At 42.5% G+C, this 15,462-nt stretch overlaps 2 protein-coding genes across 10 annotated transcripts in view; one reads left to right on the top strand and one right to left on the bottom strand.

Moving 5' to 3' along the window:
• The window catches only part of MBTD1 (mbt domain containing 1), a 37,616-nt gene extending 32,795 nt beyond the window's left edge, over positions 1 to 4,821 (bottom strand). For 5 of the 9 annotated variants that reach the window (XM_075441081.1, XM_075441082.1, XM_075441083.1 and 2 more), the window contains exons 1-2: positions 4,626 to 4,821; positions 2,995 to 3,042 (exon numbers count right to left, since the gene is read on the bottom strand). In XM_075441081.1, the coding sequence (XP_075297196.1) occupies positions 2,995 to 3,042; positions 4,626 to 4,646 (69 nt within the window). In that variant the 5' untranslated portion in view covers positions 4,647 to 4,821. Of the gene's footprint in view, positions 1 to 2,486; positions 2,676 to 2,994; positions 3,043 to 4,625 lie in introns of all 9 variants that reach the window. The other 4 variants (XM_075441086.1, XM_075441087.1, XM_075441089.1 and 1 more) reach the window with 3 other exon arrangements.
• Positions 4,822 to 5,351: 530 nt separating this feature from the next.
• UTP18 (UTP18 small subunit processome component) lies at positions 5,352 to 14,879 on the top strand. The gene is made up of 14 exons (XM_075440819.1): positions 5,352 to 5,737; positions 5,898 to 6,025; positions 6,131 to 6,226; positions 6,974 to 7,053; positions 7,291 to 7,376; positions 8,007 to 8,132; positions 9,012 to 9,186; positions 9,531 to 9,631; positions 10,462 to 10,552; positions 10,877 to 11,000; positions 11,894 to 12,068; positions 12,714 to 12,856; positions 14,018 to 14,077; positions 14,744 to 14,879. Exons 1-13 carry the CDS (start codon positions 5,378 to 5,380, stop codon positions 14,040 to 14,042), a joined length of 1,710 nt encoding a protein of 569 aa, XP_075296934.1. The 5' UTR covers positions 5,352 to 5,377; the 3' UTR covers positions 14,043 to 14,077; positions 14,744 to 14,879.
• The last annotated feature ends 583 nt before the right edge of the window (positions 14,880 to 15,462 follow it).

The following is a 15,462-nucleotide window of genomic DNA, read 5'->3' as shown; positions in this document are numbered from 1 at the left end:
GATTGTAATTCTGGGGAAATTACTCTAAATATGTTTTGTGAGACTTGGCAAAGGTACAGTTCTGCAACAGAAAAAATACAAAGTATTTTGTGCACAGAAGGAGGTGGAAGCTAGGGAAGACAATATGCAAATACCTACGCTGGAATTTTGCTAGAGCAGATCAAAACATTTCTATTTTGATAATAAACACCACTAAGATTCTTTTTAACCCATGTTGAAATAGATATTGTAGAAACAAGTGAACAACATGTGGAATCTCTGATAACCCTTCCTGCAGAAGTTGGATGGATTTTGCAAAAGAAGATCTGAAACAGAAAAAAGCTGGGGTACAACTCTGAACTCCAAGGTCAAAACCAGCATCCTTACAAGCAGGAGAATATATGTCTCAGACAGAACCATAACTGAGATAAAGCAGCTGCCTCAGTAGCAGCAGCCGCCTGCAATTCCTGCAGAGCTCTTGCAAGTGATGAGCAGCAGCGTGCCGTATCAGCTGACCAGCAACACCTTGTCTGTCTGACAGAGAAGCACGTAACCACAATAGCTACAAGACCTCTACGAATGGAGGCCTCAAAGAACAGCTTCTTACCCTGCAAGGTGTTCCCACTGAATTTTGAGACACTGTCCCCGAGAATGCAGTCCTTCACTCAAAAAAGCTACCAGAGACTAACGGCAGCAGTAACTAAATCTAGCAGTTACAACCACTGTAAGCCCAATCCGTGTTTCACAATATAGGCATACCAGGGAAAAACGTTTCCTACTCTTAGACGACGAATTTAGCACTGAAAATCATGCTGAGGATATTGTCTTCTCCTCAAAACTGAACCAGATCAGAGTTCTTCGCCTTCTAACAAGTGAGGGAATAGCATCCTGCCTATCTGCAAAATATGCTTTGAGCGGAAGCCTCACTTACTATAAAACGTTGAACCTTGTAGTAGCTGGTTAATACCAGAAGAGCAGTAGCTTAAGTAACTCCACCACTAATAGTGAGTCTAATAGTACATTAAGCAGAAGCAATGCACAAGCAAAAGAACAAGACAAACTTTTAGACGTACTGGCTAAAGCTTATTTTCTTAATGAGATTACTGGTTCCTCACCAGGGAAGATTTTTAGACAGAGCAGTACAAAGTCTAGGGTAAGCGGGACTGGCAAATAAGCCTGTACGACTATTTGCTTGGGGGTTTTCCTGCATACTTTTCCTTATTGAAGGGATGGGTGGAGAAAGGAACTCTTAAGAACTGCTTTCTTATTCTGCCCAACTTCCCATTTTCCTGTTCTTCCCCTCCTCCCTCTGAATACTTGGCACCAACGTATTTTTAAGAAATACTCTTAATTAATTAACCATTACACAAGGCAAACGGTACAATAAAAGAATACAGTTAAGGAAACCGGTTTCCCTAAAAGCAGGAAGGTAATTCTAAACAAATACAAAAAAATCCCTAGTTTCTCATTCTCTTAATGTATAGTCTTATGTATATACAGTTGAATTTGTCAGCACATTATAGCATACAGTTTTTGAGGGCGGGAATGACTCTTTGAGCATAAAAAAACTGGTCACAAAGGGTGAACAATACATGGCCAAAACACAAAATAAAACCATTTAATGTTAAATTAAACATCAAATACTTACACAGGAGACTGCTTTAGTGTCTTGAAGACTATGCTTAAGTCATGGAAAAATTTACAAGTTCGAAGGTGAAAACTTGCTACAAAAAATACCCCGTGATTAAGTAACCAAACTTCTTGCCCCCAAGTAAGTGCATCCCGGCCAAAGGAGGATGATCCAGAACAGTCACAGAAATGTTTCAAACTACCCAAAATGGCTGTTACTGCTGAATCAATTTGGTGCTTTAATTCAGAAAGGCAACAATTCAGAGCTCTGAGTACAAGAGCTGCAGCTTAACAAAGGCCTACCAGCACCTATACAGATAGGCATCACTTTCTATATTCAGATCTAACCCCCAGAAACATGGCAGAAGTATGGACAGATGGTATTGGAGGCCAAGGTCAACAATGAGGTCACCACAACCTTCAAGGCAAGGGTCTGTGATAAGACACATTTATTTTAATCACATATTCATGACAGATCATGCATTTCCCATAGTGTACTTCCAAGCTGGTATTAAATTTGATGCACAGCTTTTGTTTTCAGAAGTTCATTAATGTTTTATGCTACATGCTTAGTTTTAGCTCTGGATGTTAGCATTAAGGAAACCAGACGATGGAACCAATTTATTAGAACTCTTCTGCATGTAAGCTGGCCAAAATAATTTACTGTAGTAATACTAGCTTGCCCCCTGTGGAACTGAAGTCTAATTGTGCCCCATAGCATAACAAAAAAGAAAATTCAAACATGGTACCAATTTAAAGTAAACATACTTGCAGCTTTCATTAAAAACAAACAAACAAAAAAACCCCAAAGCTAAACATCTTGGGATTCCTGGAAATCAGAACCAACCAAACTTACTTTTTTTATATAAGCAACTCACCTCTATCTGGAAATGTGCCTTCCACTCTTATTATAAGTAAAATCTCTGCTGGAAAATTACAGAAATGTTTTTTCCTGTCTCTTCATTTGCTATGAATGACAGCATTTTGTCTGAAGCCAGTTTCTGCTGTTTGCCAATGGTTTTGTCCATAGCCTCTTCCCCAGGGGGTTTCACACAAGAGGGGAGACTCTTTCATAAAAAAATATATCAAATTAGCAGGCAATTTTGGAGGGGGTGTGTGATGATTAACATGTGAAATATCTGAGTTTTGAGAAAACTGAAAATCTGTTACAAACTCCATTATGTTTCTACAAAGCCCTTACAGGAGTATCTGGAAGAGGCAAATATTTCACTTTAAACACTGTGTTACCATTTAAAAAAAAAGCACTTTAAAGGCAAAAATACCAACACCAACCCACAATCAAAGTCTTCAACACCTGAGTTCATTCCATGTGCTCACAGCCAGATTCAGCAAAGTATCACACATGCCCAGAGTGTACTGACTTACCTGAGAAATGAAGATATGCAGTAGAAGTTTGCAGAAGGTATCAAAAGCCTTGCAAAATTAAACCAAATTTCAGAAGGTAAGAGAAAGGAAAGCCAATGGGAGGGAACTTCTGTACATATTTTCATTACCGTCACAGTTGTCTAGCTCTTTAGGGAACCACAATGAAAAAAATTCTTACTTACACTCTACAATCCTTGTGCATGTGCACAAGCCTACACATTCTCAAAACAACACCTAAACTACTCTTGTGGCATAAACAGTAATTTCCACATACGAGAGTACTCTGTATCTTACATTACACGCTTCCTCAAAATGATCCCTAGGCAGATGCAACAAGTAAAGACTACTAACCTACGAAGGCTGATTGCTTTTTTAAAATAATGTATTGTTTTAGTTACCATTTAATGTTCCAGATTAAACTTGCACAGCTTTTTTATTCCATTCCTTACAAGTCGAAATCAGACTGTTATAAATGAAGACAACAAACAAATAAGTAAAGGCAGGTTCTCAAACCTGCAGAATAATCTTAATTTAAAATACAAAAGACTGCCCTGCAGCTTTCTGTTTCAACTGGTTTTAGATGTGAAAAGTCACAAGGGGTGCCACCCACAATCTAAATCGTTATTTTAAGATTAATTACTTTTTCACACGCAGTACTTTCTACCTTCATCAGCATATCCTTTGTAGTAGGATTTTTTTTTTTTTTTTAAAGCCACACCGGACAGAAATTGCTATGCTTTAAAACATTTCCAGCAACAACCTGAAAGTGAAACTGGTTTCACGGGTTTACCGGTCCTCACATTAAGAGCAAAGTCGCAATATAAACAGTCATAAAAATTCTATAGAGGGGTGAATGGGATGCAAAGAACCCTGAACTTTTGAAGTGCTAACATTAAAAAATATTCTACCGCACTTAAAATGAGCGCGACTGGCAAACCAAACCTTGAAGGTTTTGACTACGAGAGGAAGTTGCTGAAAACCCGAGCACGCCGGGTCGCTCAGTAGGAGACAATCGGAAAGTTTTCACTACCGATCCTGGCTGCCGGCAGGAAGGAGAAGCAGGGAAAGAAGCGAAAAACCCAACAACAACCCACCCCAAGGCAGCCCGGGAAGGCGGGGGGGGGGGCAGGGCTCCGCCAGCAGCCGGGATCACAACAAAGGGGGAGCCGGTGCTGCCCGCCTCCACGTGTCGCGGCTCCCCCGCGGGTGACAGGCTCGGGGGCGCTGCCAGCCCCCACCCACGGCTCCGCACGGCCCCGGGGGCCCCCCGGCCCCGGGCTGCCCCCGCTCAACTTGTGCACACTCCCCGGGGCTGCCCAAGCTCAACTTTTGGTGAGAGCCAGTCCTGCTCCGCACCCCGCGGGGGGGGGGGAAGGCACGGAGGAGCCCCCCGCCCCCGGCTGGCAGCAACACCCCCGCCCTCCCCGCAGAGCCGCCCCCCTCCTCGCCCCCCAAAAGCCGCAGGGTGCCGGGGCTGCTCCCCTCCCGCACAGGTGCGGCGGCCGAGGGGGGTCCGCTCAGCCCCCAGCCCCACTGCCCTCCCCACCCCGATTCCCTCAGGCCCCGCGAGCCCCCTCAGCGGGGCAGCCCCCGCCGCGGCTACTGCCGCCTCCCCGGGCTGTGGTACTCACCAGGTCCTTTGTGTTTTCCATCAGGCCCTCATGGGCAAGAGACGCCCGCTGCTTCTGCCCCCTCCCCTCGGCTCGGCCCCCTCCGCCTGCCGCCTCCCCCTGCGAGGGGCCGGGCCCGGCGGGGCAGGAGGCGGCCTGCGAAGTTCAGCCTCTCCCTCAGCCGGAGAAAGAAACCCAACTCCCTGCGCCGGAATATCAACAACATTAGCATAACACCTCTGCGCAGGCGCGGCGCCCGGCCCACCGCGCGCCCTCATTGGGCTCCCAGCTGTTTGGGGCTTCCTCGCTCGCCGTACCCCCATCGGGGGAAACCATTCGGGAAAAGGGGGGGGATATCAGCGGCGGGGCAGAGGCTGAGGGACAAAAGCAGCCCCACCGCGGCTCATTTTGCTTTTCGGTGGGTGGTGACACGCGTGGAGCGGCCGCTGGGCCGCCGGTGGGCGGCGCTCATTGTCACGCGGGTAGCGGGACCCCCCTGGGCGCGTAATGGAGCGGCCCAGCCGTGGGCCGCGTCACGTGGAACGCGGGGTGGGAGGGGGGAGGGAAGGGGGAAAAGAAGGCAAAGAAAGGAGATCACGTGACAGCGCCCTGCGGCCGGGGGGACGCGGCCGGGCCACGTGGGCCGAGGAGAGGCAGCCGCGGGAGCCTATCAAGCTCGATGGGCGGGGCGAGGAAGGCCATATAAGGAGGGGGGTCACGGGGACACCGAGCACGCGTTCCGGTTCCGGTGGGCGGTGGCGGCGCGAGGAGCGATGAGGCCTGCGGCGGCGCCTGGCCCGGGCCCGGCCGCGAAGAAAAAGACCATGAAGGCGATGAAGAGTAAAACGAAGATGATTAAGAAGAAAATGAAGACGCATGACAAAACGGGGAAGACGAGGAAAGCGAAGAGGACAGCGAAGCAGCCGCAGCCGCGCGCGGAGGCGGCGGCGGAGGCGGCGGGGCAGGCGGCGGAGGCGGCGGGGCAGGCGGCGGAGGCGGCTCGCCGCGCCCGGCACCTGAAGGCGCTGTCCCGCACGTCGGGCACCGATCGGGAGCTGGAGGAGCTGGTGTTCGGCGACAGCCTCCGCGTGGAGGAGGACGAGCTGCTGCGGCGGCTGGCCGGCCCCCCGCGGGTAGGGCCCGGGGCCCGGCGGGCGGCCTCTGCCCCGCCGCCTCTGCCGAGGCCCGGGAGCGCGGGGAGGCGGCGCGTTCTGCGGTCGCGGGCTGCGGCTCCGTGCCCCTGCCTGCTCCCCGCCGTCGTGCCTGGGCTGAACTGCCCTGTTTGGTTTTCAGCCTCATGCTGCGAAGAGGAGGAGTCTCCGGAAAGACTCCAGTGGTTCCGAAGTAGAAAATCAAGCGAAAGGCGAATTGTCGTCTAAAAAGCCGGCCTGGGTGGATGAAGATGATGAAGCTGAGGAAGAGTAAGTTGAAGCTTGCAGGTAGGAATTACGCGTCGCGCTGAAGAGCGATTGTAAGTGGCTTGAGGTTGAATGATCTTCACGTTCTGTGTGTCTTTTCCCTTCTAGTGTCGATATGACCCATAGGTTTAGGAGAGATTTCATGAAGAGTGATGCTGAGAAGATCCTTACGAAGAAAAACCTAAAAAGACGACTTGAAGAACAGTGAGTTTCATTAGAGTTTTGTGGCTAACTTTTTAAAGATGAGATAAGATATACAGTAAGAAAGTGACATTCAAAGTCACTTTCCTCTTTACCCACTGCATTCGTGTGGCCTGTTTAAAGCTAGTCCCTTCTATGCTCTTTGCAGTATTTTTAAATCCAAAAGAATTCTAGGAGTAGTAAATAAAATGCACATCATCATTGTCTAGACTAATTTGCTCAATACTTGTTGTAGTAGAGTTGCACAAACTAATTTGTCTGCTAGGAAGTTATACCAGGATTTTTTTATAGTGGTACATTGCTTTATAGTGGTGACCCTGCTTCGGCAGGAGGGTTGGACTAGATGACCCACAGAGGTCCCTTCCAACCCCTACTATTCTGTGATTCTGTGATTGCTTTGTAAACGGGAGATGGAAGATGCTAAGGTAGTGGGGTGTATAAGAATGAGCTTTAATGTTAAAGTAGTCAGATAGTAATGCTGAACTTTAGATGTGTTTGTGTTCTCTTGCTATTAGCATATATCACTCCAAAGAACAGTGCTTTAATATTTGGTATCAATTTTGCTTTGGTTTCATGTTCAGGAAGTTGGCAAAACACAGAAAGCTGAGTGAATTTTTTAAAAACTCGCATAGTGTTCTAAGTGCAAGTAACCTTGCAAAATTGTATCTCTTGTAAGTACTTAACACGTAGCAGGAAATTATTTTATCAAAAAAGTTTTTTTTTCTTCCTCTCTCACCCTTCCCTTGCTAGGTTTCAGCGAGCTATGGGAGGAGTTCCTGCCTGGGCTGATTTAGAAAACAGGAAGAAATCCAAAAAGACTGCAAGTGATAGTAAATAAATCCATTACTATTCTAATAAGCTTTTCTGTGTTTCTCTATCCAGCTTCTTAGAAAATAATTATTTTTGATGTGTGCTCGTTTTCAGTAGTGTCATAATATGCTGGATAAGTCAGCCTTATTCCTTTATTCAGTGTGCTTTGATTTAGTTTGTTTCTTCAAGGAATTTGTAGGTGTTGATGTGGGAATGTTTGTGGAATTAGCCTTCTCAATGTGCTTTGTCTTTATTAGGTGACAGTGATGAAGATGATGATCTTCTGTGCAGGACTGGCAATTTCATATCACACTCAGAGTCCCTGCCAAGAGGTATTTTGAAGGTAAAGGCGAGCCTGTCTTTCCACCTCTGTTTAACGCATGTGCACACTTTGACTTCTTTGTGGCTCGTTGGGCAGTAAAATTAATGATCGTATGAATTTCTTCTTTGTTTCTGTAACTGGAAATTCTGACGAATAAACAGTTGTACAAATTGTGTAGTTCACATCATGAAAGCATGAAACAAACAGATCATTGTTTGACATGAGAATTATTTTATATACTCTAAAGTAGAATCTTGTAGTGGGTTTTTAATTTTTGCATGGGAAGAATGGAGTTCTCCTGCAGCTTTGAGGCCACTGAAATGGTTGAGAAGCAACAGCCTTAAATGAGTCTGTCTTGCACGCTCTTCTCCACAGCTATTTCAGATGAGTCAGAATGCCACTAGTCTTACATAGACTGTTAATTTCGAAGCAGAAGGGCTAGCCAGTTTGTCTTACGTCTGTGCTGCTGCTTTGAAGCAACTTACTGAACTTACTGTGGCTGTGTTCTGTTTGTCGTGCTATCTGAAAGTTCATCATAGGGTTTGAGATCTTGCTCTTGTAGAATGAAGAGCAATTAAATTAGCTGTTCATCAAAATAAGCAAAAACATTTAATTTGTATTTTTTTTTAAACTGCTTGGTCTTTTTTCTAGATGAGCACCTGCTTGCCTGCTAATCAGGAACGTTTTGCTAATGGAAAACTGGCAACTGTGCAGTTTCATCCTTTGGCTCAAGTAGTCATGGCTGCTGGACATGACCGATCTGTGTCACTCTTTCAGGTGAAGAATTTCAATCTATACTGTGTAAATGGCTACTGATACGGAATCTTTTGTTTATAAGCATACCTTGAGATAGCCTGGAATGATGGACTTTCTGTTCTCTCTTTCTGTGATTGTGTGCTCACAGGGGTTGTAATGTCTGGGCTTACAATGGAATTTGCTTGGCTGAAGGCATCTTGTTGGAAGAAGTTTTGATCTGTGACTTCATATCAACCACTTGCAGAGTATAGGCACACTTAGTTGTGTCAGGTTTTTTGGCTGAAGATCTGTTTTTAGAAATGTTTGGTTCTAAGGTTTGCAGTGATGAGGACTAATGAGATTTTTTTTCTGAAATTGTTTGTAAAGCTTATGTGTGGGGAGCAGTCCAGTTTCATTTAAAACTGTAATATTGCTGTGAAATCGTTCTGGGGATAGACTGTACTGCAGCAGGAAGCTACTTATCCTGGGACACTCCTGCCCTGCTCCTCTGAAAACCAAAGATCATAACTCTGTTTAGAAAATTTCAGCATGGTCCAGTACCAGTGAAATGGTCAAAGACACAAGTTGAATTTGACACTCCCACAGGGCTGCAGGAAAGAACAATGCAAAGCAAATGTTTCCATTTAGAAAAGCGCAGTAGAAGGGGTTATTTGGACAAAGCATGGGCATGACAGAGAAGGGTAAGAGGTGTGAAGTATGTGCAGGAAGGCTGGGAGTAACTGATACATCGTGTGAGGAGCCAAGAGCCAGGTTTGTGGATAGAGAAGGGAGGAAGATATTAATGTTTCAAATTAGTGTACCTCTGACTGTTCTAAGTCTCTTGTACTGGATAGTTGATACGAATTTTCTATGTAAAAGTATTTGGCATGTTCCTTAACGTGGTAATCTGTTTTTTTGAAGGTTGATGGTATAAGGAATCCAAGAATACAGAGCATCTATTTAGAAAGTTTTCCGATCTATAAGGCTTGTTTCAGTGTTGATGGAGAACAAGTTATAGCCACTGGTACTCACCACAAAATGTTCTTTGTCTATGACATGATGAGTGGAAGTATTATTCCTATACAGAGAGTAAGAGGTATGTTTTATAGTGCTTTAAGTGTCTTGGCATAATTGAAACTGTCCCAAATAGAGATGGCATATGAGTTTGCTTTGAAAGGAAGTGCAGTCCGTTGTTGGAGGTAGCATTTTTAACTTGTCCTCAGGGATCTTTAGTCGAGTACCTGTAGCTTTAGTTTGTCTGGGATATTACAGGTTAATTGTCACACATAAACAAGGTTGAGTTGTAGCTTTACTGTGACAGCGTATAACAGAAATGAAAAGTCGAGTGGAGTCAAGTCTTATTAATACTCATACTACCTCTGAATGTTGAGGAAAAAGAATAAATTATGCCAGTTTGAAGTTCTGAATCTTTTTTTGAAGGTGTGGAGGAAAGATTTCTCAGAAACTTCGAAATCTCTCCAGATGGATCATTTATGCTTTTAACTGGAACGTCTGGTTACCTTCACCTGTTGTCAATGAAGGTAGTTTCTCTTCATGGTTCCTGTAGCTTCAGTTTCTTGGTACCTTTTTGCTTTTGGGTCTGCTGGCTTATATTTTATCTGAAAATCAATCTAGCTTTCAGTTGAAGCAAAGGTATGACACATGCTGTGACAGCCTTCAAAAATGAGCTGCTGATCCAACTAATTATAGCTCTAGAAAATTATTTTGGGGTGTCTGAGAATGTTTTTCAGCCTATACAGTTCTCTTTCAAACTGGTGGAGCCAAGGCCAGAGTTTCGTGGGTTTTTAAGCTGTCACTGGAAAAAGTCGTATGTCAGTGCTGTATTTCAGCTGATGGCACGAACGCTGTGCTGGCAAAAGGAATTGCCTCAGCATGGAAACAGACATCTGAGGGTGGAAGAAATATAGGACTGCTTTTTTGGGAATAGCGCGAGTGCATGCTGGTGTACCATGTTCGTGAATCATGCCATTTACTGTGATTCATAATGCACACAGAATTTTTTCTGTTAAATTTTAAAAAGCCATGTGATGGCAGCTGGATTTGTTTTAAACTTTTACTGGGAAAAACACATTTTAGAAAGAAGGTTCAGTTCTGCTACATAATGAAGACCCTTCAGCGAGGGAGCAAATGAGTGTTTGTTGAACCGGCTGTAGATGTGCAATAATAAATTGATCATGGACTCATGAGCATCAGCTTGTGCTCTGGTCTGTAGGCACTGAACATATTGATGCTGGTCTTTTAATGTCAGTGTAGCTAACTTTAGATTTTTGTGGGACAGGAGTATGGAAACAACTCTCCTACAGATATCTTGGCAGATGCATTGTCACCATTATTGTTCTTCATCCTATAGACAAAGGAACTCGTAAGCACTATGAAGGTAAATGGAAGATGCGGTGCATCTGCTTTCACTCCAGATAGCAGTAAAATATATAGTTATTCAAGTAAGTATTCTCTCTAATAGTGCTAATCATAATTCCAGTTAAATTACAGTTTTTACAGTTAAGTTTTTACAAGTAATTTATTGTTTCACAAGGATAATTAAAAGACTTTGTGCCAGTATCTGTCTTAAAAATACAACCAAGTGATCAATTGTTAAAGAATGGAGTTAACTACTTTAGTATGCCTTTAGTTGCTTTTTTAAAAATACCCTATGTTTGGTAGTTATAAGTGAGCTAATAGTTGTCATCTAATGATATTTATTTTAAAAAAATAAACAATGTGTTGTGTGTATGTGGTCTCTATAATCTACTTTATCCTGCAACCAGAGGAAGGCGAAGTTTTCATTTGGGATGTGAGAAGCAGGAAGTGTCTACACAAATTTGAAGATGAAGGTTCTTTGGAAGGAAAGTGCATCGCTCTTTCAAGAAATAACCAGTATGTGGCATGTGGGTAAGTGACTTAAATTTGACAAATTCTTTCTATCTCAGTTTGAAGCTCTTCAGTAAACTTATTGGTGGCTGTTGAGGGTGTCGGAAGATGGAATAAGTTTGGCTTTAAGAAGGCTAGAGTAGAGGTGGATAGCTGAATATTGCCTGATTTCTGGTAATGTAATTTGTTTTGTGTATATAGAAAATAACCAGAACACACTTAATACCAGTATCACTCCTAATTTATTACTGTTGCCGTAGATGGATTTAGCAGTTAATTTTGAAATCACACTGACTGAAATCGCAAATTCTATAGTACAAAACATCTTCACCCTATTTTAGTTCTTTCCTATACTCTTAATTTGGCTTCTTCAAGATGGCATGTTAGCATTTGAAATGATGCCTCAACTCAAAGCCACAAGCTTGGAAGTATTTCTCCAAGTATACTCATGGAGATGCAACTTCAGCTAGTGTATCAATTCTTTTAAATGAGACTAGCAAATACTTAAGTACAGCATGCATTTTCTTAGCCCACTGTAGAAGAGGATTTTGAAGTGGACTTACTATACAGGGTATTAAAAAAAAAAACCCCACCCCAAAAGCTTGAAACTATTTCAGAATCTTTTGGTACCAAGCTCTCATTGCTTTGAATTCATCTTACGTAAGAGATGGGCTTATCAAGGCTCTCCACAGTTAAGTGTGTCTCTTTACATACAAATAAAAAAACCCCAAACAAAACCTCTGCACTAAATACTGTTACAAACTCCAAAATCAAGCTCCAAACAAACTAGCATTTCAAGCTCCAGTAAGTAATTGGAAATTACATTTGCAGTTGAATGGTGGCTGTAGATAACAAGGTAACATGTACTGTAAGTGCTGCTTCTTGCTATACTCTTTGTTAATTTCTTTTTTCAGTTCAGCTTCTGGAGTTGTAAATTTGTATACTACCGATGTCTGTCTTAAAGAAAACCACCCAAAACCAGTTAAAGCCATAATGAACCTGGTTACATCTGCTACGTGTGTGACCTTCAATCCCACCACAGAAATTTTGGCAGTGGCTTCCCGTGAAACTGATGAGGCTGTCAAATTGGTATGTTCAGCTTCTTTAGTACAAGTTTGTTTTTATCTTGATCAAAAATGTTCCTGGTGGCATAATAAAACTGATATTGAGCAGAGAAGTATACTGCAAAATCTGCTAGACCGAGCAGGTCAGGACATGCCTAAGATACTGTACATTTATAAGGAAATCTTTTTTTTCTTCAGGGAAGTTGTTCTGAAAGTAACATCTTACGGTCTAGTTCACTTTTTGGTTTTCCTTTTTAAAAATACCCTGATTTCAGTTCTGTAAATAAAACGCAGCAGCAAACGTGAATTTTCAGCAGCAGTTAACTGTAATGGTCTTAGTATGTCATGTTTTTCCTAGCTCATTCAAAATTTTGCCAGCCTTGTCAGAATTCTGGCCAACAGTGAAACTATTGAATTAATCTGAAGGTTTGGAAGCCTATTTTTAGTGCTTAGATGTAATTACTTAAAAATAAATGAGTTGCAATAACTGGCTTCATAGTGTTTCCTGCACCTTTTCTCCAGTAGAACACTCTATTATAGAGTGGTGTAAGATAGGAATATAACTGAACATTTGAACTTAACATTGACCTTCAGTTTTAAATTTGTACTTTAATTTGAATTTTAGTGGCTTTTTCCTAATTGTTATAACTAATGACCTATTTCTCAATAGGTACACATTCCTTCATATACTGTATTCTCAAACTTCCCAGTGTTCAGAAGAAAACAGATTTACCTTGCTCAGTCTATGGACTTTTCTCCCAGAAGTGGTTTTTTCTCTATAGGAAACAACAAAGGCAAAGCTTTGTTATTTAGGTATGTACTAAGTTAGGTTTGTTAATTCTGGATAACGTGCTTATATTCTGTAAGATGGGGCAGATTACTGGTAAATTATAGGGTTTGACTTTGTGATCTGAATTTCACCTGTGAGTGTGGATCTGGCTTTCCTTTCTGGAGAATGAGCCTTGTTTATTGTCTGATTATGAAATCTACATTGCTGGAGACATCCCTGTCAAAACCGTCATTGTCCTTTTTAAAAGGTAACTAGTATGTAAAAAGTCAGATACTGGGTGCTCTCTACATTAAAAAAAAAGTCATTCAGAGGATTAAAAGATCTGTGCTTCAGTGCTAACATGCCAGTGTAATCTGGCATGGGTTTGTTCTAGTTGTAAAGGCAGGGTGAATAGCATCTTTGGAGAGAGGGTGACTCAGTGCTGGCACGGGTTACTCAGGCAGGTTGTGGAGACTCCGTCCTTGGAGATACTCCAAAGCCGGCTGGATGTGGTCCAGGGCAGCTGTCTGGGTGGCCCTGTGTTGGGGCAGGGGGGGTTGGACCAGGTGGTGGCCTCCAGGGATCCCTCCCAGCCTCAGCCATGCTGTGGTCCTGTGATCAGTGTTCTGGCTCATCGAGGTTTGAAGCATTGCTGCATGTGCTGGATAGTGCATATGGCAAGAATTCATGGTTTATTGTGAGGACATCACCAGCTGGCAATTAGATTCTAAAATCCTAGTTTTAACGTGGAACTAGAACTCAGTGGTTGATGTTTGTGAGACTGGAGAGGTGGTGTTTCTTTTTTTCTGCTGGTGTGGTCGAGGTAAGGAGCGATAATAACTCACAGGAGGATTGTTTCTTTTTTTAAGCTAAATAACTTTGTGATACTTGAAAAACGTTGTATTTTTGGTGTGAGATTTTAATGATTTATGAAGTCTGACAGGGAGAATTTACAAAAAGACTCCCAAGCAAGTCTAAAAATGTGAATAAATGTTGTGATGCATCCTTCATTTGAACTTGAACTACATATTATAATGTCACTTCAAGTAAATCTGGCATGTGGATGATTGCTGTCTTTTGCTATGCCTGTGTTTCAGATTAGCTAAGAATACTCTAAGCAACACTGCTGAATAATTGTTGCTGTTTTGTGTTGTTCACTCAACAGGTTACTGAAAAGTTTTAAATATCAACTTTTTATTTTTCAGGCTGAAACATTATTCAGATTTTTAAAAGAAGATACAGGAGACAATGGACCAGTAACTGGGGTAAACATAGCATTAGAACTCCTGACAACATTGCCTTAAGGAACCTTATTTTCATTTGCTACCTCCACCTCTTTACAGATGGTGACAAGAAATTCTTACCAGTTTCAGATTACGCAGTATTCTGTCTGCATCACTCACGTAGTAGGCTCCACATGACGGGCAAGAGTCAGGCTTGTCTTGTCAGTCTCAGCTTTTCTAATGATACTCTTGCAGGGAGTTGATAGTTCAACTAAACTGCTGCTCAGTCCTGTTGAGAGCAGTTTTAAAAATCTGAATATATTTAAATCAAACTCATAGGCAGTGTTAAAAACAGCTGTAGGATGGCAGATACTTGGCTTGATCTTGCTATGAAGTCATGTAAGTGAGCCCACGTGAGTGTGCATAATTTCATATGTAGATTACATAAATTACTGAAGTTTAAAGCGTAGCTTGTGTGCAGATGATTTTATTGTACACTTTAACCTTCTCTTGGGAAACTGGCAAGACCTGTAGCCTTCACAGTAGTACAGTAGTTCTGTTTGACCCAAAACGTGTTAATGATTGGAAGCTAAACTTACTGAGACTGGAAGCAGATAAGTCTTCTGCATGTTAAGCTTGCATGAAATTTTAAGATGGCTAAATATTTGGAAGATACTAACGAAATTCTCTGTACTGATTTTTCCCCAGGTGGTGGAACCTGCAGATACAAGTATGCTGACAAAATCAAAGAAGTTTTTTTTTAATTTTATATGGAAGTTCAAAAATAGTAATGTAACATATGTGGTTTTGAATGTTCTGCCTTAATAAATGTACCTGAGAAGTTTCCAGGCAAGTTGTTTCAACTTTTTCCAATGTTTGGTGTAAGCAAATGACTAAATAGATTTTAATGGCTGGTGTTCGAGCTAATACCTTCAAGAAGCACTTAAATGTCTTTAGTTATTATGAGCATATGAAGTATTCCAGTGCTGAAACAGAAGACTTTAGTTTTGTGTAAGCTGTAACCTCCGCTCCGTGCATTTAGCTTGAGGTTTTCCATCAGCCGGGTTCATGCGAGAATGGGTTGGAAACAGCATTTTGGTGACTGGAGGAGCAAACTATCTTGAAACCCTGTTGATGCAGGCGTTGTAGTTCGGCTCAACTTAATGGGCCAGCTATAGCTTAAAGATAGCCTAAATCCAACAGTGGGAAACAGCACCCTCAGTTGTGCTTACTGCCTCCTGTGGTTTTTTTACAACTGCGTGTAATGTGGTTTTAATTCCTAAGGAAGATGTCGTTCTTATGTTTCTGTGAAAGCAAAGCTTCCCGAGCATCACTTCATACTTGGTTTTTAAATGAATTGTGAAATTCTGATACCATTAGGGTTGCCTAGCAAGGACTGCTTTACAGATGTTGTTAATGGTTCTTCA

The sequence above is a fragment of the Opisthocomus hoazin genome, chromosome 21 (assembly GCF_030867145.1).
Source record: "Opisthocomus hoazin isolate bOpiHoa1 chromosome 21, bOpiHoa1.hap1, whole genome shotgun sequence".
NCBI classification, from domain to species: Eukaryota; Metazoa; Chordata; class Aves; order Opisthocomiformes; family Opisthocomidae; genus Opisthocomus; species Opisthocomus hoazin.
This window is presented reverse-complemented; position numbering and strand designations above follow the sequence as displayed.